Source organism: Patella vulgata, chromosome 7 (assembly GCF_932274485.2).
Source record: "Patella vulgata chromosome 7, xgPatVulg1.2, whole genome shotgun sequence".
Taxonomy (NCBI): Eukaryota; Metazoa; Mollusca; class Gastropoda; family Patellidae; genus Patella; species Patella vulgata.
In genome coordinates, this window is record NC_065885.2 from 30,379,677 (window position 1) to 30,404,947 (window position 25,271).

Below are 25,271 nucleotides of genomic sequence, written 5' to 3' on the forward strand. Positions count from 1 at the left end.
CCCTGTATATGGTTATGGTAAATGTCATTTTTTTTTAGGTTACGTTAATATCACTGCACTGTGTGCTTCTGTTTATTTTTCTGATTTGTAATGTCTGTGTTCGTTTAGTTATTTTATTAGTAATGTTGTTAAAGCTTCGACCAACCATTCTGTTTGTAAAACCCATTCTTATCAAATACCGACTTTACGTAGCTTTTACAAAAAATACAATACACTAGATTTTGATCGACCTGTTCGATTACTGAAAGAGGCAACTCTGGCAAGTATTGAAAGGCAAGTCAAAAAATTGTTTCACTATTTGGCTATCAGTTGAATATGAATGTAAGACGTTCAAATTCTGTGTCACCATGTGTATTTGTTCAGGTGTATAGATAGATAAGAAAATCTTATGTATCTAGATCACAGATAGAAAATTATTATTCCAAAAATATCCACATCAGTACTTTGCGTATGGAGAAAGGTCACCAGTAGAAGGTAACTTTAAATGATATTTGTAATTTATGCATACTTATTAATGAAGCAGTTTTAATAGACAGATCATGTTCAAGGGTTATCATTTGTAATATCGTGTACAATCGTTCATTATCAACAAAAAGAATGTGTATCCTGTATCACTCTCCAGATTACGAAATTTTATTATTCCAGTTGCTGGAGATGTTGTACATGAGGCATGTTTTCTTCTTTCTGAATGCTTACCTGTTGGTGCTTGTCATCGCTACAGAAAAGTCTGATGTGCCTGGTCTAACAAGAGGTTCTAGATTGATTATAGGCGGTCATGATCGTGGATTCAATGTTGGAAGAGCATCACTTACCGCTTCACCACATTCACTACGCTTAAACATATCTAACAGCAACAGGCAGAATGTTCTGTCCATGAATCTGGCAGACAGTGTTCTAGGGGGACTATTAACAGAAACACGTGGACATGACATTCACGGAGAGTACCTCTATCTAATTTGGTCCCAAGGGGGGTCTATGAAAATAAGTAATTTTAAGAGAGGCACATCAGATTGTTACAATGTTGAAGCAGATGTATCTGGATATCACTGTATTTTAATGGGTAATGACTACTGGTATGGTGGATCTGAAATGCGGAAGCAGTATTGGCCTATTAATACGGTTAATGTTCCCATGAGTCCATACATTTCCCATGATACCTTACAGACAATGTTTGGTTCTGTGACTGAGAGATATTTTCTATCATCAAATGGAGTGTCTGTTTGGGTGGATGAAGACCTTCCACTGTTTGCTAGCATTAACAACAATGGCGACAACAACATATGTCTCAATTTTAACAACACTGCTCCCTATTCTTATAAATCTTCATCTTTGAAACCTTTCCGGGTTGAAATTTGTTTGGATTCAGATATTAACCAAGTACATAAAAATGTTGCAGGGGCTCATTTTAAGAAACCAACTGGAATACCAAATGAGAATCTTTTCAGGCGCCCTATCTGGTCCACTTGGGCTCAATACAAAGTTAATATCAACCAATCCATTGTTTTAGATTTCCTGGACACGATTTTACAAAATAATTTTAGCATCGGTCAGTTAGAAATAGACGATGACTGGACCCCGAAATATGGGGATCTGAGATTTAACCACGTCACCTTTCCTGATCCATCTGACATGATTCGTAAAATACACAGCAAAAATCTCCCAGTTGCCTTATGGGTGCACCCCTTTCTGAATTCCGACTCTCAGGGATTTTCTTTAACATCAAGCAAAGGATATCTTGTGAAGGACCCTACGGGAACTAAACCAGCACTAACAAAGTGGTGGAATGGTAAAAACACTGGGGTGATAGACTTCACAAATCCTAATGCTGTAGGGTGGTTTTTAAATGAACTTAATGAACTTAAAAAGATTGGAATAGATTCTTTTAAATTTGATGCAGGCGAGACAACGTATCTGCCGAATACTCCATACAAACTTCACAAAAATACTGGAAATCCTGATACTTTCGTTACTGCTTATGCCAGAGCTGCTGCCAGAAGTGATCTTCAAAACAGGCAAGAATATCGAACCGGTGTACAAACCCAGGATCTACCCTTGATGGTACGAATGATTGATAAATATTCAACATGGGATTATGATGAAGGATTTAAAACCCTAATAACTTCCGCCCTGACCTTTGGTATTCTGGGTTATCCATTTGTATTACCAGATTATATCGGTGGCAATGGATACGATGGAAATATTCCTGATCCGGAACTCTATATCAGGTGGGTTCAAGCCAATGCTCTCATGCCAATAATGCAATTTTCTTACACGCCTTGGTTTTTCAAGAATGATACCGTTGTAAAAGTTACCCATGACATGATAGCTTTACATGAGCAATATGCTGATAAAATTATTGCTTTAGCAAAGGATTCAATTATAACAGGAGATCCTATTATTAGACCAATGTGGTGGATTGCACCTAATGATATATCAGCTTTAACATGTGATTCTCAGTTTATGTTAGGTAATGATGTTCTTGTAGCACCTGTACTAGATAAAGGTGTTACGGAAAGACAGATATACCTACCTGCTGGGGCCTGGAAAAATGAATTAACAGGTCAAATCATCAGCGGTCCTATTACCTTCAATTATGCTGTTACTCTACAAGATCTACCAAGATTTACAAAGTTGGCTTAATAAAGATGTGTCGTTATTTTCAAAGAAACTAATTGATAAATAAAGTATTGTATTATTTAACATACCTATATTGTACACTCATTAAACGAAAGCAAACCTCGGATAATAGAAAGTGGACTTCTTGATTGGAATTATCACTTGAATATATTTTCTGTGCTCTAATGTATCCCGGGTTGCATATCATGGTTAAAGATGCACTATGCAATTTCTAAATCTGCCTATTTAGACATTTATTCACATGACAAGCCCATAATCAACTCTCTAGACCATCGGATGGCTTAGACATTGAATGGAATGGATTAGACCATCCGCGCCATATAATCGTTTAGCTGTTTAGCTATCTTTTATGGGAATATAGGAACTATATGACAGCCTTATTCTTTTTTTAAATTTCCAAGCTTGACTTCTTTGAAATGCTTGATTCAACTAGTACACCAGCGACCCACTAGTAAATTAAGGACAAAATTATCTCCCTTACTGTTCTGAAATACAAGGCCAATCTGCAAATTATTATGCGATAGTCCTATCTTTAACCTATCTTGAATTCAGTTCAAGGATTAATCTATCAATTTGAATAAAGATAGAGTAAATGTTATAAACTAATGTGGAAAAGGGCAGCCTGTCAAGTTGTTGGTAGTATCAAATCTATCAGTAAGTAAAAAGTTAGTCACAGTATTTTGTTTGCTATTCGGTAGTCATATTGCCTCATTCGAATGATAAATTTCATATAGTGATCGATGACATTATGAATTAATTGTTTACCGTACTCCAAGTAGAAACTTAAAGACAGTGTGTAATGTAAATGTAGTGATGACATTATAGCATATCTATTACAAATGATATTACTAAGCTATTGCCATTCCACAGGCCAACGTTTTTTTTATGAAGTCCTTGCAGCTAGCAAGGGGAGGGGGGGGGGCGAATGGTTAGCACGTGCGCGCTGTATCATAAGGCCTGTCATTGAGTCAACTGACATGGTTTCGAATGTTAGCCTCGAAATGACCTAGTTTGTGTCAAGTGGACGTTAAACCCTATTTCTCTCTCTCTCTCTCGCTATGACATATGCAGGTTTTTCCAAGGTAAGGGGGGGGGGGGCACTATAGATTTAAAGGATTTAGATGACATTAAAGGGAGTATGAGGGATGGTCGACGTTGTCCATAACAACATCTCAACATTGGGATGTTAATCAACAAAAGTTTGCTAGCCATCTTAACTTTTCAAATGAGATATGGTTTAATTATGATGTATATCATAGTAACATTATGCATCTCATTGTGTTAGACGAATGGCCGATTTTGGTGGATTTTGTATTCTAAATGAGAACCATTTGGTATATTCCCACACACTGTCACTGTGTTGCAATATCTCCACCTGTTACTTTAGATTTTTATACTACTCCGTATCTACCCCTTTTCTCGGTCAATGAATAATGATAGCGCCACAACAAAGTGTTATTAAATTTACTAGGACTGTCAAATAACAGTAAACCATGTACAGGTTTTGCTGTGCCCCTGCTTTTAGCTTTTAATAGCATCTATGTTTTGATTTTCCAGATTATTAAACATCTGAAAATGAAAATGAACCTATTATTAACTAGTATAGTTTGGGGGATTTCGTTTACAATCGTAACAGAAGCATCAAGATTTATTTTAAATGGGAGTCAGCTCAAGGTTGGGCGAGCAACACTGCATGTTTTACCAAATAATTTACTTTTAAAAGTTTCGAACAGTCTTCAACAAAATGTTTTGACGGTAAATCTCGGAGAAAATCTTCCTAGTGGAAAGCTAAAACATAACCATGAACAGGACTCTAACGATGACCACCTTCATATAAATTGGTCGAATTCTGGGTCTCTCGAAATAACAAATGTCAAGGGAGGAACATCGGACTGTTACAATGTAAAGTGGCAAGGATCAGGTCATGACTGTATTTCGATGACTGGGGCTTATTGGTATGGTGGGTCTGAAATGCATTTTCAGTATTGGCCAATAAATACCGTCAACGTTTCACTTATTCCTTATGTGTCTCATGATACTACTTCAGGGCTGTTCGGTTCTGTTTTAGAAAGATACTTCTTGTCGTCAAAAGGTGTAGCAGTTTGGGCGAATGAAGATCTTCCATTATTCGCTAGTATCAACCACAATGGCGACGATAAAATTTGTCTCAATTTTAACAACACTACTCCTTATACTTACGATCCGTCGTCTTTAAAACCTTTCGAATACGAAATTTGTACGGACTCGGATATAAACGCCGTACACAAGAGTATGCGAAATATGCATTTTAAAAAACCTGCTGGAATACCAAACGAGAATTTGTTCAAACGTCCAATCTGGTCAACATGGGCTCAGTTCAAACATGAAATTAATCAATCTGTTGTTCTAAATTTCTTAGACACAATCATAAATAATAACTTCAGTATCGGTCAACTCGAAATTGATGAAGTTTGGACACCGAAATATGGGGATTTGATATTTAATAACGTAACATTTCCTGATCCAGTCGACATGATTCGCAGGATACATACCAGAAATATACCTGTAACCTTGTGGATACCTCCATTCTTAAACTCCGATGCGGCAAGGTTTTCTATTGCAGCCAGCAAGGGTTACCTTGTAAAGGACCCCACGGGAACAAAACCAGCACTAACGACATGGTGGGAAGGTATAAATGCGGGAGTAATAGATTTCACAAACCCTAGTGCTGCAGAATGGTTTTTAAGTGAGCTTTGGGGTCTTCAGGAATTAGGTGTTGATTCTTTTAAATTTGATGGCGGAGAAACGACTTATCTTCCGCTAACGCCTTATAAACTTTTCAATAATGCTGGAAATCCTGATACCTACGTAACAGCTTATGCACGAACAATTGCTACCGCTGATAAGATGCTCAGACAAGAATACAGAACAGGGGTCCAAACTCAAGATCTTCCTCTAATGGTGCGAATGATTGATAAAACGTCAACATGGGGATACGGACAAGGTTTCAAGACATTGATAACTACCGCGCTTACTTTCAGCATTTTCGGGTATCCATTCGTTCTTCCAGACTACATCGGTGGCAACGGGTATAATGGGGATATTCCGGATTCAGAACTTTACATCCGATGGGTTCAAGCCAATGCTCTCATGCCAATAATGCAATTTTCATACACTCCTTGGTTTTTCCAGAATGATACCGTAGTAAAGGTTACACGTGATATGATAGCTTTACATGAGCAATATGCTGATAAAATTATTGCTTTAGCAAAGGATTCAATTATAACAGGAGATCCTATCATAAGACCAATGTGGTGGATTGCACCTAATGATATACCTGCTTTAACATGTGATTCTCAATTTATGTTAGGTAACGATGTTCTTGTAGCACCTGTATTAGATAAAGGTGTTACAGAAAGGCAGATATACCTACCTGTTGGCACCTGGAAAGATGAGTTAACGGGTAAAATGATTAACGGTCCTGTTACTCTAAATTATGCTGTTACTCTGGAGGATCTACCAAGATTTACAAAAGCAGATTAAAATATCCGCATTCTGGTATTTAAATTAAATATGAATAAAATATAAAAATTACAACAAACTTTCACTTTTTTTCAACAGGAATCGCTTGTTTATATATCAACACAAACACGAGTCTTAAATGTTTTCAATGAGAAGAGACTTGTGCTGAAAACTAGAGTGAAAATCAACACGTGAACGTACCAATATTTGTGTTGTTTTCTAACACGTTATCTTTAAGGGAATTCTTTGTTTTTACATGGGTTTTGGGTTTCCAAAAATCCTACTTTGAGAATAGACTGATTAGATTAAAACCTCGTTTATTGAGATGGGTTACATAATAATAATCCTTGATAATAGTTTCTATTGCGCTTTGAAATTAATGTGAATAAGCTTCGTTATAATATCGTCTTTAAATACACCCTGTGGTTTAACGTCCAAATAACACAACCGGTATATGGTATATCGGTATTTTACTAATTTGAAGAAAACCCACAGCGTTGGGCAAGCAATCCTACTCATGAAATGAAATGGGGTTTAACGTCCTACTTTTCTGCACCAACCCGGACTAATAAAGACGTGCATACACCATGCAGTGTGCAATGAGGGATATTTTGTCCTGAATATTTTGCACATACTCTTAATCAAATTCCAGCGGTCAATTAGTGTTTATTTACGTGCACAGCTACGTGTACACGGTAAGCTACACTCCTTCACCTCTCATAGACGATAGAATCCTTTTCTCCACCCCCATGGAAATGAAATGAAATGGGGTTTAACGTCCTACGACACACTACAGTGTGCTATGAGGAACATTTATATTCGACATTATATCGAATTCCAACTGTCAAGGGAACTTTTACGTGCACGCCCTTGTCAAGCCCTCCGTCCTTCATCACTGGCAAGGGGGAACCACGCCGGAACATCTGGATGAACTTTCTTGGCCAATGCAGGGGTCGAACACCCGACCTCCAGGCTAGCGAGTCAGCGTCGTGCCCACTTAGCCACCGTGACACAGCCAATGCACAGCTTCCTGAACTTGAACATAACCCAAACTCACTCTGTAATCTAACACCCCAAGAAGTTAAAGACATGATCTTATCATTAGATACCTGTAAAGCTACTGGGCCTGATCACATAAATGGCAAGTTATTAAAATCCATCTCATCTGAAATATGTAACCCCCTTATGCAATCTATTCAATCTCTCCCTTTTGACAAAAACTGTACCGATAATCTGGAAATCAGCTAATGTTATTTCAATACTGAAAAACGTCGACTCTTCTGAATGCGGCAATTGCAAACCAGTTTCCGTTTTGAGCATCATTGTTAAAATTTTCGAAAAATGTATTTACAAGCATGTCTTTAATTTCATGACGGATAATGCAATCATAACACCGGTTTTATGCACGGTGACTCAACTATACCTATCAACTTATTGACTTTACGCACTTCTTTTGTCAAACAATAGACGAGGGTCAGTATACGAGGACGGTGTTCTGTGACATCAGCAAGGCATTTGACAGAGTGTGGCATGCTGCACTGTGTCAGAAGCCTGTGGTGACTGGAATCAGAGGAGACTTGCTTCAATGGTTTAATAATTATTTGTATTACAGAAAGCAAATCGTCGTTGTAAGTGGTGTCTCCTCTGGTCCTAATACCGTCCCTGCTGGTTTATCACAGGTCACTTTCTCTTTCTTAAATGATATCGTTAAGAACATAAAATCGAATATTCAACTAGCATCTATCTAAAAAACTTAATGACCTAACCGCATGCGCGACTGTCTTAAATAGTGATCTTGAAATGTTAAACAAATGGGCAAAAACGTGGCTGGTTTCCATTAACCCGCTGAAAAATGAATCACTTTCACTGACTACTAAACGAGACCACTGTTAGTGTTACCTGCACTACATTTAGACGGAATTCCTATTAAAGAAGTTTATACGAAAGCCCAGGGGGCTCATTCCAAATTCCAAATTCGAAATTCCAAATCGGATCAGGTTTTGCTTTTGACTAATCAGATAGGGGATAATAAAAATATTCCAGTTCCGGTTTGCTTCGGCAGATGTGAACAGTTTGGTGATCGGTTGCATATCAGTAGTAGTACTTGATTACTTACTCAGTTACTTCAGTGTAAAAGTTCCACGGATATTGAATGTATAGGTCAAATCCGCCGCATCGGCGACACGTATCTTCTCTGCAGCAGCCATGATGATTGTAATGTCACGTGATTATGTCGAATTTGGAATTTCGCATTTGGAATTTGTAATGTCACGTGATTATGTCGAATTTGGAATTTAGTTTTGCATTTGGAATTTGGAATTTCGAATCTAGTAATTTGGAATTTTGGATCTAGTAATTTGGAATTTCGAATCTAGTAATTTGGAACGGGTGTTTATCCGGCCCAGGCATCAGATAGGTAAACTAGCACTTATTAGTTGTGTAAAATTATAGGTCAAATCCGCCACATCGGCGACACTTATCTTCTCTGCAGCAGCCAATATGATTGTAATGTCACGTGATTATGTCGAATTTGGAATTTGGAATTTCGCATTTGGAATTTGGAATTTCGAATCTAGTAATTTGGAACGGGTGTTTATCCGGCTCAGGCATCAGATAGGTAAACTAGCTCTTATTAGTTGTGTAAAATTACAATTGATTTAAATTCTAATTTGTTTAATTGAGGGGGGGGGGGGCTGCCAATTTGCTGTTTTATTGGTAAGACATGAATTTGGAATTTCGCATTTGGAATTTGGAATGAGCCTTCTAGGCTTTCGTAGGTTTATCAACACAAGCATTTTGGTTTGTTTTTTTTTCAGAAAAGCTGTAAATGGGACAAACACGTTAACACTATTTTGACTAAAACGAGTAAAATGATTAATTGTCTTAGGTCTTTAAAACACCGCCTTAATAGAAATACCTTGAAAACTGTATATATACATGCACCTCTTTTATTCTTTTTCACATTCTGACTATTGTGACGTAATCTGGGATGGGTGCACAGACGAACTAAAAATTAAATTAGAACACTTACAATTAGATGCACTCAGAGCTATATGCGGCGGTATAGGTTATTATATGAAGAAATGGGATTTATCACTCTGCAAGAGAGGCGAAGGCGTCACAAACTTATCTTAATGTACAAAATTATTAATCAGCTAACCCCTCCATACCTGTACAATTTAATTCAGTTTTCCAAAACTCCTTATAATCTTCGCAATAGCAATAATTTAACTGACTGCTTTTGTCGAACAACTTTATTTTCTAAATCCTTTAAACCTTTTACCATAAAAGAATGGAATAACCTTGATCTAAGTATTAATAATCCTACCTCTATAAGTAAATTTAAAACTAAAATAATTGATAAAGATAAAAATATCCCTTTATTTCAACGTTGGCAAACGCAAAAATCAAATATTACATAGTCGTCTTCGTCTCTCTTGCAGTGACCTATGGGCATAATTTTTTCAGGCATATTTCGGACAGCCCCGAGTGTGATTGCGGTCATTCCTTTGAAGATATCGATCATTTTCTTTCACATTGTTCATTAAATTCTGATGCACGCAAAATATCTACAAATCTTTTACCACCTAATTTTATGAATACACATAATCCGTTACGGTGTAAGCAGCAGTCATATTTCGTTATCTATCTTTGAAAAGGTCCTCATGTTTTTTGACAGCATGTTATGGGCTATGCCTGTTCCTCAATCCCTTTCAATTTCTGAATAAAATATTATTTAAAAAAAATATTAAAAAAAAAGTATAATGGTATCATTGATGTTTGATACGACTGGAAACTAATATAAGTATGGTGGCTGATTGGTATCATGTCGTAATGTCGTGATGTCGCCTTTCATAACGCGACAACCCGACAACCCGACATCACGACATTTCTACCCGACATCACGACAACCCGACACCACATTTTTATCTGACATCACGACATTTTGACCCGACATTACGACACTAAAAATATCGTAATGTCGGGTAAAAAAGTCGTGATGTCGGGTAAAAATGTCGTGGTGTCGGGTTGTCGTGATGTCGGATTGTCGGGTTGTCGTGATGTCGGGTTGTCGCGTTATATCTTGACCATATTGTACATCTCTATATTCGTTTAAAAAACAACTTAAAACACATTTATTTAATCAGGCTTTTAACTGACTCTGTATACAATCGTTAACATGTTCATAATCTTGTTGTTTATTTATGATTTTCCTAAGGCTAAGCAGAGATAAGCAATTTGATTGGTCGATGTTTTGGGACACAATAACCTTGATTCTAGCTAATTCTGAGTTTGATCATGAGAGAGAGAGAGAGAGAGGAGAGAGAGAGAGAGAGAGAGAGAGAGAGAGAGAGAATTGAGGTTTAACGTCCACTCGACACAAACTAGGTCACTTCGGGACTAACATATGGTTCAAGTTTATTTCAATAATTCGCTTGCGCGTAGGGGTCTTCAGCAGTGGGAGGAAACCGGAGAACCCGGAGAAAACACACGAGGTTAGACAGTCGACCCTACTCTTTGTCATGTACAAGCTTGGGCTGGAAACCACACCACTTGACTCAATGACAGACACACAGACAAGGGCGGCTTCATAATATGTTCACATTATGAAATGAAATGGGGTTTAACGTCCTACTGTTCTGCTCACTGAGCTAATGAAGACGGTTCACATTATGAATGTGGACGTATACAAATGGATACGAATGCAACTCAAACTGCACTGTGAGTGTGAATCTATATTCCACTTGATCAACCATTTTCTTAATTGCCAGTTTTTTGTTATGAATATCATCGTGGCCACTTATAACATTGATCATGAAAGTCGACAACCCGACATCACGACAACCCGACAATCCGACAACCCGACACCACGACATTTTTACCCGACATCACGACATTTTTACCCGACATCACGACATTTTTGTCGTCTTTTAAGTTGAAAGCAAGGCAAGCAGACGATCAAGCAGTAGTGGTTCGTGCACTGGTAGACTAATCACCGGAATACACCGGAATTTACTTATAAACACTGGAATTAACGGGAATTCACTTTGAATATATATTTACATTAATATTAATAATGAATTATTTTTTTTTAAAAAAAACAACGAAAATCACCTGAATTCACTTTGAAAACATATAAACACCGGAAATCACTTTCAAAAGTTCAGAATTCGCCCGCAAGTCCTTCCTGTTTACATATATTTTGCATTAATATTAATAATGAATTACTTAAAAACACCAAAAATCACCACCGTAATTCACTTTGAAAACATATAAACACCGGCATTCGCTTTCAAACTATCGGAATTCGCACTTAAGACCTTCCTATGTAATATTTTGCATTAATAATAAATTACTTTAAAACACCGAAAACAATTGTATTTACTTACATTTTGCATTAAATCCTCCCACAAAATTAATTTATTTTAAATGTATAATACATATTAATATAATGAATAACTATTTTGATTTCTGCACAGACCGGACGAAGGCCTTGTAGGTGTATTTACATGTATTTGAAAGACTACCGGAATTCGTTTGAAATACATGAAATTTAACGTATGTTACATCAATTGTCTAATAAATAACTGTTTCGATCTTTCCACAGATGACATAAAATACACGCCCACACACAATAATGTTATGGGTTTCCCTGCTCTAGTTATCATTATTCACCGGAATTCACTTGGAAACTACGATATAGGATACGTGTGTACACCGTAGTATAAGTGAATGTTTTTAAGTAATTAAATATTAATATTAATGTAAAATATAAGTAAATAGGGAGGTCTCGTGGTGCTTTTTCGGTGAATTCCGGTGTTTGTAAGTGAATTCCAGTGTTTATAAGTAATTTCCGGTGAATAGTCCATAAGTAAATAGGAACGTCTTGCGGTGCTTTTCCGGTGTTTGTAAGTGAATTCCGGTGTTTATAAGTGATTTCGGTGTTTGTCTACCGTGTTCGGGCATGCATTTACATCAGAGGGTGCAATCATCTCTTTGAACAAAATCCATTAAGATCCGAGCATGCGCCATTGTACTGATTGATAATGACGAATTTGAACAGACAAGATATTAACTTAAAAAATCGACGTGGGAAAACCCCTCGGCGTAGGGTATGGACCAAAATCAATAGCTGTCGCCCTTCGATTAGGAATAAGTATGTCAATTGATCCATTCAGAACGGTGGCCCGTACGCGAGACACAAAAAGTGAGCGTGGCAACGCGGGCATGCACAGTTCAGCTCTGAACTAGGAACCGTCCTATTGAATCCTTGTCGAAAGTTTTTCTAGCCCCAGTCACTTTTACTGGGCAAGTTTTTACTGTTAAACGGTGGGGTGTCAATCCGTGTGAACGCCTGTACAATGTAAAGGAACATTTTAGTGAGAAAATAAGACCTTGCTTACCTCGCTAGATTCAGTGAGAGCGACACAACACGCTGGTAAAAATACGTCCCCTCCTATCAAGTTGCCTTTTCGCCTCCACGACACTCTAAATATAGGTCAACGTCCATATTCAGGAATGTCGGCCATACAAGACGAAACGAAATTAGGTAAAAATTGGAATCTTTGAAAAAAAATTAGAATCTTCAGTCATTTTTTGCTTTGCCCACCTTTTTATACTACAACAGAATAAAACATTCAAGGTGTATACTGAGGGATAAAACAATTTACTTTCATATTCAGTATTTATTGTGGGACTTGGTGACCGATAATGTTTTAACAAATTCATAGTAAAACATAAACCTTGCTTCTCTGGTTTTATTATTATTTTTTTTTTAAAAAAAAAAACATAAATAACAAGGTTGTTTTTTTTTCTAAAAAAAAAGAGGAAAAACATATATCAAACTCCGAAACAAAATTTTCCCAATTAAAAATGACAAATATGCATATAAAGCAAATATCAAGGCATAAATATACTCTTCAAAAAAGAGTATGGGATATTCAGAAACAATACAAAACTGCGGAAATGCGCTGCTGTTTTATTAGAGGTAACCAGTGTATGTTAACAACAGGCCAATTGCCTACACATGAACATAAACAGTTCATATGGGCGGCTTATCTGACAGCCCATTTCACTCGCAAAGAGATACACTGTCAAAAGTGAAAATTGACGTTTTTGATTTTTGTCTTAATGATGAGTAATTGCTCTACCAATCCTCAGACATTCAGCATTTCATCGTAGCATGCTCCTAATCAACCGTCCAATCACGATTTGGCACAATCTGACCCACTCCTCTTGCAGTGCCACGGCCAATTCTTACAGTGTTGTCGGTTGACGTTGACGAACACATGCTCTATAGGGGGAAGGTCAGGACTCATGGTTGGCCAAGGCATATGGACAATATGGTGACGCTGGAGGTAGTCATTCACGACACGAGCGCGGTGGGCACGGGCATTATCATCTTGAAAGATGAAACGTCGACCTGCACGTTGAGCAAAGGGCAGAACTATCGGTGCCAGGATGTGGTCACGGTAGTACACACCGGTGACCCTTTCTTGCACAATATGCAAGTCCGTTCTGCCAGTCATGGTGATTCCTCCCCACACCATAACAGACCCACGTCAGAATCTGCCATGCTGTCTGACGTTAACGTTAGCATGACGCTCATTTACACGCCTCCAAACGCGAGCACGCCTATCGGTGAAATCCAGAGTAAATCTGGACTCATCTGAGAACATTACACGCGCCCATCGACGATTACCCCAATCTCTGCGCTGCCTACACCATCGACGTCTGTCTGCCATGTGCTGGCGAGTTAATGGAGGCACAACACGCGGTCGTCGCGCATGCAAATGGGCTGCATGTAGCCGATTTCTAATCGTTTGGGGTGTAACTCGAATTCCTGTAACTTGGTACAAGTTTACAGAGAGCTGATCGGCCGTTTGTTCTCGATTTCGCAGGAGCTGTATACGAATGTATCCATCTTGGGCTTGTGTAGTGGCTCTAGGACGACCTGAACGAGGTCTGTCATCAACGTTGTGTTTTTGTTGGTACTGGTTCCACAGTCTGCTGATCACAGACTGTGACACATTAAGCATGCTGGATACTGCTCGCTGTGTAGAACCCATTTGAAGCATGCCAATAGTACGTAGACGTTCATCATGTTGAAGACGTCCCATTGCAAATTAAACGTAACACACTAAAGCAAAGATACGCTAAACAGTTTAGGTTTCAACAACCCTTCCTTGAAGTGTCAAATTTGACAATAACCCCCCCCCCCCCCGTGTATGGCGCTATTGCGTGTCGCATGTGCAGCTCGGTGGTTCTGTTGGGGCGATAAGTTTTTCATCTGTGAACATACTCTCAAAGCATGTCAAGTGTCTATGACTATTTATCATATCACAACCTGCATAGGTATTTGCATTTTAATATCCCCTACTTTTTTTTAAATGTATATATGGATTTAAGTTATTCTCAACTCGACAGATTAGACTCTACATCACACATACATCTATAGAATAAATACATAAATATATGGATTTAAATTATTCTCAACTAGACTCTACATCACACATACGTCTATAGCATAAATACATAATTATATGGATTTAAATTATTCTCAACTAGACTCGTACATCACACATTCATCTCTATACATAGCTTCTTTTTTCTTTAATTTAAATAAATGTAATGAATGAACAAATTAAAACTCTTATTAATAAAAAAAAACAGTGTACATATATGTACCTAAATGATTAACTAAATTGCACATTAATTTTTTGCACAGATAAATACAGGGGTAGTAAAAGTTGAAAAATTCCGCTTCTACACCTTTTGCCATTTTTAACGTTGTTACAAAATACTGGCTTATTCATTGATTTAACAATTTTTCTTCAAGAATAATTTAAATCCATAGATTATGTATTTATTCCTTGATATTTGCTTTATATGCATATTTGTCATTTTTAATTGGAAAAGTTTTGTTTCAGGGTTTGATATATGTTTTTCCTTTTTTTTAGAAAATAAAACAAACCTTGTTATTTATGTATTTTTTAAAAAAAATAAAACTAGAAAAGCAAGGTGCATGTTTTACTATGATTTTGTTAAAACCTTATCGTTCACCAAGTCCCACAATAAATACTGAATGTGGAAGTGAATATTGTTTTATCCCTCATTATACACCTGGAATGTTTGTTTCATTCTGTTGTAGTATTAAAAGGTGGACAAAGCAAAAAATGACTGAAGATTCAAATTTTTTTCAAAGATTCAAATTTTTACCTAAATTTCGTTTCGTCTTGTATGTCCGACATTCCTAAATATGGTTTTGACCCATATTTAGAGTGTCATGGAGGAGAAAAGGCAACTTGATAGGAGGGGACGTATTTTTAACAGTGTGTTGTGTCGATCATACTGACTCTAGCGAGGTAAGCAATGTCTTATTTTCTCACTAAGATGTTCCTTTACATTGTACAGGCGTTCTCACGGATTGACACCCCGCCGTTTAGCAGTAAAAAGTTTCCCAGTAAAAGCGACTGGGGCTGGATAAACTTTCGACAAGGATTCAATAGGACGGTTTCTGAACGTACATGTCGAGCGCAATGAGACCTACGTTCAGAGCTGAACTAGCATGCACCAAGTTTCAAGACGACCGGTTATTGTGGCCACAAAATATTAACAAAAAGTGGTTGCTGCTCAAACATATTCTACTTTCATTTTGTATTGGCTATTGACGTCACAAAAATTTGGAAAACCCCTTAAATTTAGGTCAAATTGACAACGAGGCAATTCTATAAAAAGCCACGTAAGATGGCGGACAGAAGACGAACTCGTCGTAAGGGAGAAGAGGTAAACAAGTGAAATAACCGACAAAATCCCATCAAAATAATATATTATTAATGATAAATTTATTCATTTCACCGTACATGAAGATATTATAGCATACAAATTAACATGTTTCGACTAAAAAATGTTATCAATATGGCAATCATTTCTACTCAACGTGTTTACATTTTATTTTTTTTTTGAAAATAAAGTCACTCTGTTGCGTCCTTACGGCTGTATTTCACCAAAAACTCAATCTCAAGAAAGTTAGACAGAATCATTTTCGCTTTTTGTATTTGTTCCCAGGTATCAGCTTAAAATCATTCTTATCGTCTGCACGATTACATTAGACCTAGGCTATAATACCAAAATAAATCTATTTAGTTTATATCATGACATAGTAAAGTAAGGCTATCATATGGTCACTTGGTGGGTAAAATGGGTCTATTAAGTTACTATTATCACAATCAGTTAGTGACAAAATGATCTAGTGTGTTTGTCTCTTTCGTTCTAATGGTAAAATGTTATGTGCATATGGTGCATAGCACTAAAAAGGATTTCTTCAAAATTTTCCTTATTTTGCTTTAGAATTTGAGTTATCATTCCAAACATATAGGCCTATATGCTACTGTCAACAGCTTTCCATTAACCCACAATAGGTGTCTTATATCAATATTCTGTTGTCCATGCAATTGTTGCTACATGTGCCAGATGTCATTATGAAGACAGTACCATACCTGTGTCTGGCTGCAGTTAATACTCTTGGTCTCTAGTCCAATCAAATATACTGTAGCTCATTTGTGTATGCATACATACATAAATAAAGAAACAACATAGTCTATACAGACGGTGTTGATATATGGATAAACTTGCTTGTCATACATTTTTATCTGCAATTTTCTGTTTGTTCCGCTTAATTGCATATAATAAATATCGCACACCATGACATATTCTTGTACACTTATCAACATCTTTATATTTATACCTTTGGTTAGACTTATCCCAATTTCATTATTCCAGTATTTGATTTGCCCATGTATGACAGATATCATTCAATCCAGCAGAGCAATTCTTGATAGTTTATATCATGGCAAAAGGAATCCAAAAATTGCAAGAGAATGAATGTAATTCTGAATTATATTCCTGGAAATGCTTTTAATATAAAGCTCTTCTTCCATTTGACAACCTTGGGTACATATTATAGATGCTTTCCTTATCCCTGCTGTCACGAAAAGTTTCTGAATCTGTCTGTATTACATTCATTGTTGCTACTATTTAACTGGATTTAGTAATGAGTTATTGATTTTATTCTGTTAATTTATAAATCAACACTTAACATAATTTTTAGTTTTAGAAGTGTATAAAGTTAATTTAGATTCAGATTTGATTTAACACATATGCCTTTATACACCTGATGCATGTAGATGTAAGTGGTAACCTATATGTAATTGAAATCAATACTTTATGAAAGATAGGCCATACACATAAGATACATAAGCTGTACATTATACATTAGGACAACATGGATGAACAGGTACATGTACCTACAGTATATTAATTAACAATGTTCTTTTTGTTCAGGTCTCCTTCCCGAACAATTATTTTTATTAAGTTTGAAAATGAGCCTAAGTAAAGTATTGGTAAACAATTGATACCTCTTTTTATTTTTTTTATTATATTTTAAAACACCTGTATGTACAGTTTCAAGTCAACAGTGTGTAATTATAACAGGAATTTAGCCAGGATAAAATTCAATCATTTGGATACAAAATGAACAATATATTTTGGATCTTGTGTGGTGAAGTTGTCTATTGCATGTGCCTTAGATCATAAGGTCTGTCATTGTGTCATCTGGCATGGTTTGGACCCCAAGCTTGTACTTGATAGCGAATAGGTTTCGCCTGCCCAACCTCATTATTTTTTGTGTGGAAAGGAATTATTGAAATAAAATTGTGCCTTATTTTGAGTGGGTTGGCAGATTATAAATTCTAGGGAGGAGGGGGAGGGTTTTTTTCCCCCTGCCCTTGGGAAATTTTTGGAAATTGATGTATCCTAGAGTCATTTTCTAGTAGATCTTCACTCTGATTAGAGAGTAAGCAGGTTGGCAATTATCTTGTTAAGTAATTACCGCTGTCAGCAAACTTTCAATTGTGAGGTGCAAATCTAAAGATGTGTTAAATGAGATGAGTACATGAAAAAGATACCTTTTGCTGATCACTAGTTGGTCAATATCAACCCAGCCAATCAGGTTCCCGCACCACTGGAAATAAGCTGATATTAAGAGATGATCATGAATTGTTTTCACATATTCTAACTTGAGCTAAATTTTTGTAGGTTGCTCAGCCATCAAAAGAAGATTATGCAGTTGCAAAATTTTTACGTTTCAATGTACCAGTTCGAGATGGAAAGTTGGTTGGAATGCCAGTTAAATGTTTTATAGGTAAGATGATTTTTTATAGAGAACCGGTAACCCTTCATATGACTGGAAAGTATGGTATCAGTACCTTCAGGTAAGAAAAGTGTTTGGAAAACACCAACAAAGGGTCACAGACTCAGTGTAGTAACTGACTTTAAACTTTAAAGATAAGCTTACACAATGTTCCTGTAGCAGAGTTACGCTGTCAGTTCGATCCAATCAACTTAATTTTATATATGAAAGTTTGATATTTGTGATGACCGCGATAAATGCCCACTTTATATAGATGTCTGCTATAAATTAAACAAGTTAATTAATACAGTGACTGATAGCTTAGAATGTGCAATTCTCACACATTACTTGGTAATCTCAGTGCACGTTTATTTTGTACTGCATACTGGCGACTACTTTTAAAATGTAAAGTCAAGAACAGCTGCACTTGATTTATCTTGAAAAATGCAATGTCAAAAAAAATTCAGTTGAACTTTGAAGAGCTTATTAATCTATAATTATTCAGACTTTAATTTTAGTTGTTGAGGTAAATGGAATTTTTAATTGATTAATTTTTCTCTTTATTTTATGAAGACATGTAGAATATAAATATGTAAAATGACTTCATTTCAGCTTCAAAGGCTATTGATGCATTACTCGAATCTAAGTGGTCTGCTAAAAATGCCAAGAAAGACCCATTATTTACAACCAGAAAATCCTGTGAGGTGTTTTGTAACAAGTAAGATCATTTCACCATTTTTATCCCCAACATTGAATTGACGTCTTATAACTTAAATTGTCATCACCACTTCTATCAATTTGAGAGAGTGCTGTGTTCTTTCCTTTAGGTAAGAGACTGCACCATCAATTTACCTGTACCTGCTCGATCTGTAGAACTGTTGGTTTCCAGTACTGATAATACAGGGTTTTGGAAATGATGTATTTGAATATGCCAAGTGACTTCTTTGATCAAAGATTAAGCATCTAATTATTGCTGTATAGTTATCTAATCATGTTTATTTCTCAGCAATTAAGCAAAATCTGATTAGAATAATTGAGAATTTCTAAAATGAGGATTCCATATTACCATGCAGTTTCAAATTATAGAGCACAGAATTGAACCATTTCCACTATTAATAATAATTAAATTATTAAGAAAACATTCTGGTCTGACACAATTTATCTTTACAATTATAATTTTATCTTGGGGAGCAAGAAAATATATTTTCTTTATATTTGTATAATTTTGAATTTGTTTTAGCTTGTTGTGTATGGGATTATTTCATCGAGCAGAGAAAGTAGAACGACGAAAAGATAAATCGAAAAAGAAAAAGAAAGAAAACGAAGAAGAAAGTTTGGATGAATCCAAGGTATGGCTCAGGAATCCAGTGATATTTTTAAGAAGACAATATTTTATTCAACGGAAAGAGATTGAGGAACAGGCATAGCCTGTCTGACCATTGGGTTTCTTATTGTGTATTCATAGAGTACATACTTGTTGCTTTCTATATATTTACAATGACGGATAGTTTCCTTCACGACATGACATGTCTTCTTTAAAAGCAAAGTGATTTACACTTCAGTTTGTGGGTAGTTAAGGATATTTTAATATTAGTTAATGGGTAAAGTATAAAAATCTGTAATAGATGAAGTTCTTCCTTAAAAGGATGTGGACATTGGAAATGGTCGATTGATTTTGATTTATAATAGTTCACAATTGTTTTATTATCCCCACCCGGCATATAATACAGCGTGATATAGCCATCACCCCTCTTTTTGTCTGTGCGTTTGTTTATCTTTTGTTTCCGGAGCAAAACATGATAACTGTTCAGTTTTCTTCGACAAAACTCTGTACACTCATTAGTCACATGTTGAAGTGTTGCCTTTTGCTTTTTAAACCATTCAAGAACCATAGTACTTCTTTGTGAAACTTTCTATACCCAACAACTGAATACTGAAGTGGTAAACGTTTTTATTTTTTTCGTTTCCAAGGTTATTTGCTAAACCATTTGTTGAACTGTGTATGTGTTTGTACTTCTGTGTGCAACCATTCATCTGTCTATTTTTATTTCCAGTGCTGTTCTCTCAAATCCTTCTTTATTTTTGCACAAAAATTTATACATACATAAATGTATGTCAATGCAAGTTCTGATGGCACTTCCGAAATCACTCACGTTTTTGTTACAAAAATGATAATGGATTTCATTTCTAATTGTTATTTTAAGAAACTCAAAAAGAAATGATGTAAACATATCAACCATTTGCATCTGCTGTGTTCCTACAGTTTTATTGTTTTATGGTCGTAATATTTTAATTAGTTTCTTCATGTATATCATTGCTGGTAATGATAAAACAAATTAAGTATTAATAAGTTAAACTGTTTATTCCATTTGTCTTTGTTGTTGGACACTCTATCCTGAGTGCCGACACTTTTATGACAAAACCAGGTGGCTACTATGACTGTTCATTGTATAAATCTTTCGGAGCCGGGGGATATACCATCTTCTGATGGCTCTTATTATATTCTAAAATTGATCATCAATTGTTTTTTGTAGAAGTCAAAGAAAGCAAAGAAAGATACTGTTGAAACATCTGACAAAGAAAAAATAGAAGAAGTTGAAAGGAAGGAAGAAGAAAAAAAAGAAGAGAAAAAAGAGGGAAAAAAGGAAGAGAAAAAGGTAACAAGTGTTTTTTTTTTTTTCGTTTGATGACTCTTTTTACAATTTGCAAGGGACACTTTAAGTTGATAACTCTTCTGGTTCCTTTTTGATCCCGTTATAAGTTTTATAAATATTTGGCAGTTTATTAGTTGATAAACATTTGATGGGAAAAAGAAAACAGTTAATTTTCTTGAATTAATACCAGGATGAGTTATCCAGTTAGGACACTCTAATACCAATAATATTATGATTATTCGGAAATCTATATTTCAAAGAAAAATGCTTCAAATATGTACTACATGTAGCTCTGTGACCAAAGTATTGGAATTGCATGTAGTATTATTCTGAAATACATTTTATGCTTCAGACATCGTTGATTTTAAAATGCACTTTATTTCTACAGTCATAGAACATGGCAGAGAAAAATTTAATGCATAGTTCAATTGAAATGGTGGGAAAAAAAACAAACCTGGTAAGGGGAAGTAACTGTGTATGTGTTTCCCTAAACTCGTATTATCACCCCTTAGACCACAGATTTGAAGCATTTATAAAATAAAAATGATTTTTTAGGATGATGAGAAGAAGAAGAAAGAGAAGAAAGTAAAATTAAATATGCATGAAGACCAAAAGTTTGTTGATGCTGATGATCAGGTATAAATACTACAAATATTAATTTAGAAAACCCAGTCTACAGAAGATGTTATGTTTATGATATAATATTAAGATTTGTACATCATTTTTTGTTTCAGTTTTATGTTTGGATATATGATCCAGTTCCATTCAAAACATTTTTGATTGGATTGTTAATGGGTAAGTTTTACTGTGACTATGTGTTTGGAAAATTTGATATTAATATTGTTACCTGTATAATCCATTTATTTCTACAACCAAATTAAAACATACATAAGTAATTATTGTCACATACAAACGTTTCAATGCACCTTTCCCATATATTTGAAGAATTTGCAAGAATTGATGTAGTAAGTTAGAAAAAAAAACATACATTCAAATACATGTACGAATATGATTGAGTAGTAGAAAGCAAAAAGTGATAAGAATTTAATATGTTAAACGCTGAAAAGTATTTTTTTTTTTTTCTCAATAGTTTTAGGGGCTATAGCTTTATGCATGTTTCCACTATGGCCTGAATTTGTACGAGTTGGTGTTTATTATATCAGTTTAGCTGCTGCTGGTTTTGTTGGTTTTATCCTTGGTCTTGCTGTTGGTAAGTTCAATATTGCCTTTAGCAATTTTGCATCTAGATCTAAATTTGATTGTCATTCTGTTAAATAAATCCTCAACTTAGGAGTTTTGTTTCCAAATTTACATTTGATTAACATTCTGTTAAAAATTTAATTCATAGCAGTTTTGTATCCAAATCCATATTTCACAATCATTCTATTAAATCAATAGCAATTTTGTATCAAAATAAAATTTTTAATTGTCCCCCCTCTGTCCGTCAGTCAGTCAGTCTGTCTGTCACACTTATTGGACACAATAACTCTCCTTCTAATTGAGCTTGGTGTAGGTGTTTATTAGGTGGATGCCGTGATGGAGTTCGAAGATGAGCACTTTCTGCTTAGGGTAAGCAGAGATGAGCAATTTGGTTTGTTGATGCCTTGGGACACAATAACTTTGGTTATAATTAAGTGAGAATGATCAAACTTGGTTAATGGTGTATAGTTTCATTACATCAATACCTTGACTAAGTTCGATAATGAACATTTTCTGCAGAGCAATAAGTAATTTGATTGATTGATGCTTTTGGGCACGATAACTTTGGTTATAATTCAGTGAGAGCTATACAAGCATTATCAAGCAATAATGATGACTAGAGAAGCCTAGTCGAAACCTCGCTCAGTAATACACAGTAATTGTATTCCATAGAATTGTGACCTGTATACTCCAGTTCAATTACTAAATGCCATTGAAACAATTTAAGTGAGATCTATGAAACTCCGAGTATAGATTCATTATATCATTACCTTGACAAAGGGGGGGGGGGGGACTTTTTGCAGGGCCTGACAATTAAACCCAAAATAAGCCTATTCTTTTATAAAAAAATGTCTATTTTAAGGATAAGTTTGTCCCATAATCATGTTAATTTTCCTTTTCAGTACGACTTGTTCTCTTCTGTATTATTTGGGGATTTACGTTCGGTAAACATCATTTCTGGTTTTTACCCAATTTAACGGAGGATGTGGGCATTCTCGAATCTTTCCAACCATTATATAAACATGATGTTTATACTTCCGATACTAAAACTGACAAAAAGAAAGATGAAACGACAGATAAAGCCAATAGTAGTACTAATAATGAAACGACAGAACCCGAAAAAACAGAAAAAATAATAAAATCAGTCATCAAAAATATAGAAGAGTCAGCTAGTGAACAGGATGAGTTTGAGATTGTGGATAGAACAGATTTAGATGACGAATCACAGCCTAATGAAACAGATGAAGCCCTCGAAGAAGAAGAAGAAGAAGAAGTGATAGACACAGATGAACAGAATGAGGAAACAGATGATCAAAATGATTCAGAAACAAATAATGATAATATTACACCAGAAAGTAAAAAGGATAAATAGCTTGCACATGTTATGTATATATATATATATATATATATAATAATGTTTATTGTTAATGTTAACAGGGATATTATTTCGAATTTTCTTGTGGAGTTTTCTTGCATCAGAGGGAAAGGTGTTCAATCTAGGGAAGACGATATTTTTATGAGAAAAACTGTGGGAATTATGAGGAAACCGAATGCATTTTTTTGTTAATCAGTACATTAATATGTATACATGTTCATGACTGTTGTACTGTCATTCCCCAAAAGTTTACTTTATTTTAAATTAATATGGATGATATTTAACTTGAGTCAAATTCTGAGTTGTAATAGAAGGGTATTATCCAATTGTCATATTTTAAGGTGAAGAAGAAATATTTTCCAAAATAAATTTTTTATTGTGTGATAAATAAATCTAGTCTATGTTTCTTCCACAATATTAAAGCAATCTCTAATCATTACCAGTCACTTCACTGTTAAAATAAAAAATTGCTTTATTATTATTTTATTTACTATTTGAACCATTGGCGTTAAATAAATGTAATATATTAACAAATCTTTTTCTCATTTACAAAGTAAAAAACCTACTTGTACATGACCACATCCTTATGTTTTCATTTTAGTACTGATAATGGTCAAGTTTAGGAGAATTTTTTATATTTGAATTAAGTATGAAGTATTTTATAGGGTACAATATGCTTGACAAGTTTATTGGATATTTAACTTTCACATATTTACTTGTTTATTATTATCACCATGGTTTTAGGAAAATTAAGCTCTGACAGTTCACTGATAACAATTGAATATCCGGGACCTTATTCAAGAAAATGTTTTCAGAATGCAAACTTTTCATTGGTCAAGAGCTTAGAGCTCAACCAATGAACTAGTAGTATTCTTAAAATATTTTACTATACGTTTTTAAGACTAGGGTCCATGTTCATAAATCCCAAGGGACCAGGCGTAATTAATAAATAGGTTGTCGTTTATGAACTATTTAATTTATGTAAATAAAAATATTAACCACTGCAAGCTTCTCTAGCATATCACAGGTTTACATTATCTGTTAGATTTCCATACATCATGGCTTGAGAATAGTTTTGTTGAAATTTGTGTCTGATAATAATTATTTTCATGCTTTACAATTAGGAAAATATGTATAATTGTTATAATTTTAAGTCTGAATTAAATAAATTTCAACCTGGTACAATTGTACATGTATGTCTATCTTTTTGTTCTTTACAATGGCTCCTCTCTGATACACTTGCAGGACGAGGAGCTCCTGAGCACTTATGAGCATTGCTCTTAAATGTGAATGTTTTGGCAGTTAGAATTGGACACAACAGCTTATTGAATCTTATGAAGATTCAAATCATAATTTGTTTACAACCATATGAAGAGCCCTGGGGAAGAACGATCTAAGTCATTTTTTCAACGAACCCCAGTTAAAGGTGCCATCTGGTACCAAATTGTATAAGCTTTCTGTGGAACAATCAATTTCAGGTAAAAACGATCGGAGTCACATCGAACCAAGGCCCTTCTGAAATGGCCTCCCAGACAATACAAGTCCATTGTACCCTTTATTTGACCTTAATTTGGCTGAAAAGTGGAAGTGTACTGGTAATTATGATTCGTATTAAACATCATTTTGAAGTTCTAATTAAACCCACTTGTTCTGTTCGCGTCAAGCATTCTCGTCCAAAAGTCTGTTTTGCCTTTTATGCAAAAAGACAAAAATG

The 25,271-nt window shown here is 35.3% G+C and overlaps 2 protein-coding genes across 2 annotated transcripts; both read left to right on the forward strand.

The window, feature by feature from the left end:
* Positions 1-4,608: 4,608 nt before the first annotated feature.
* Positions 4,609-6,159, forward strand: LOC126828016 (myogenesis-regulating glycosidase). The gene is made up of 2 exons (XM_050557599.2): positions 4,609-4,729; positions 5,240-6,159. Exons 1-2 carry the CDS (start codon positions 4,609-4,611, stop codon positions 6,157-6,159), a joined length of 1,041 nt encoding a protein of 346 aa, XP_050413556.2.
* A 9,703-nt stretch (positions 6,160-15,862) lies between these two features.
* LOC126826887 (translocation protein SEC62) lies at positions 15,863-24,747 on the forward strand. The gene is made up of 9 exons (XM_050555995.1): positions 15,863-15,924; positions 18,235-18,340; positions 18,941-19,046; positions 19,569-19,677; positions 20,863-20,985; positions 21,538-21,618; positions 21,717-21,777; positions 22,073-22,192; positions 23,085-24,747. The coding sequence occupies exons 1-9, from the start codon at positions 15,886-15,888 to the stop codon at positions 23,552-23,554; spliced, it is 1,215 nt and encodes a 404-aa protein (XP_050411952.1). The 5' UTR covers positions 15,863-15,885; the 3' UTR covers positions 23,555-24,747.
* Positions 24,748-25,271: the final 524 nt, after the last annotated feature.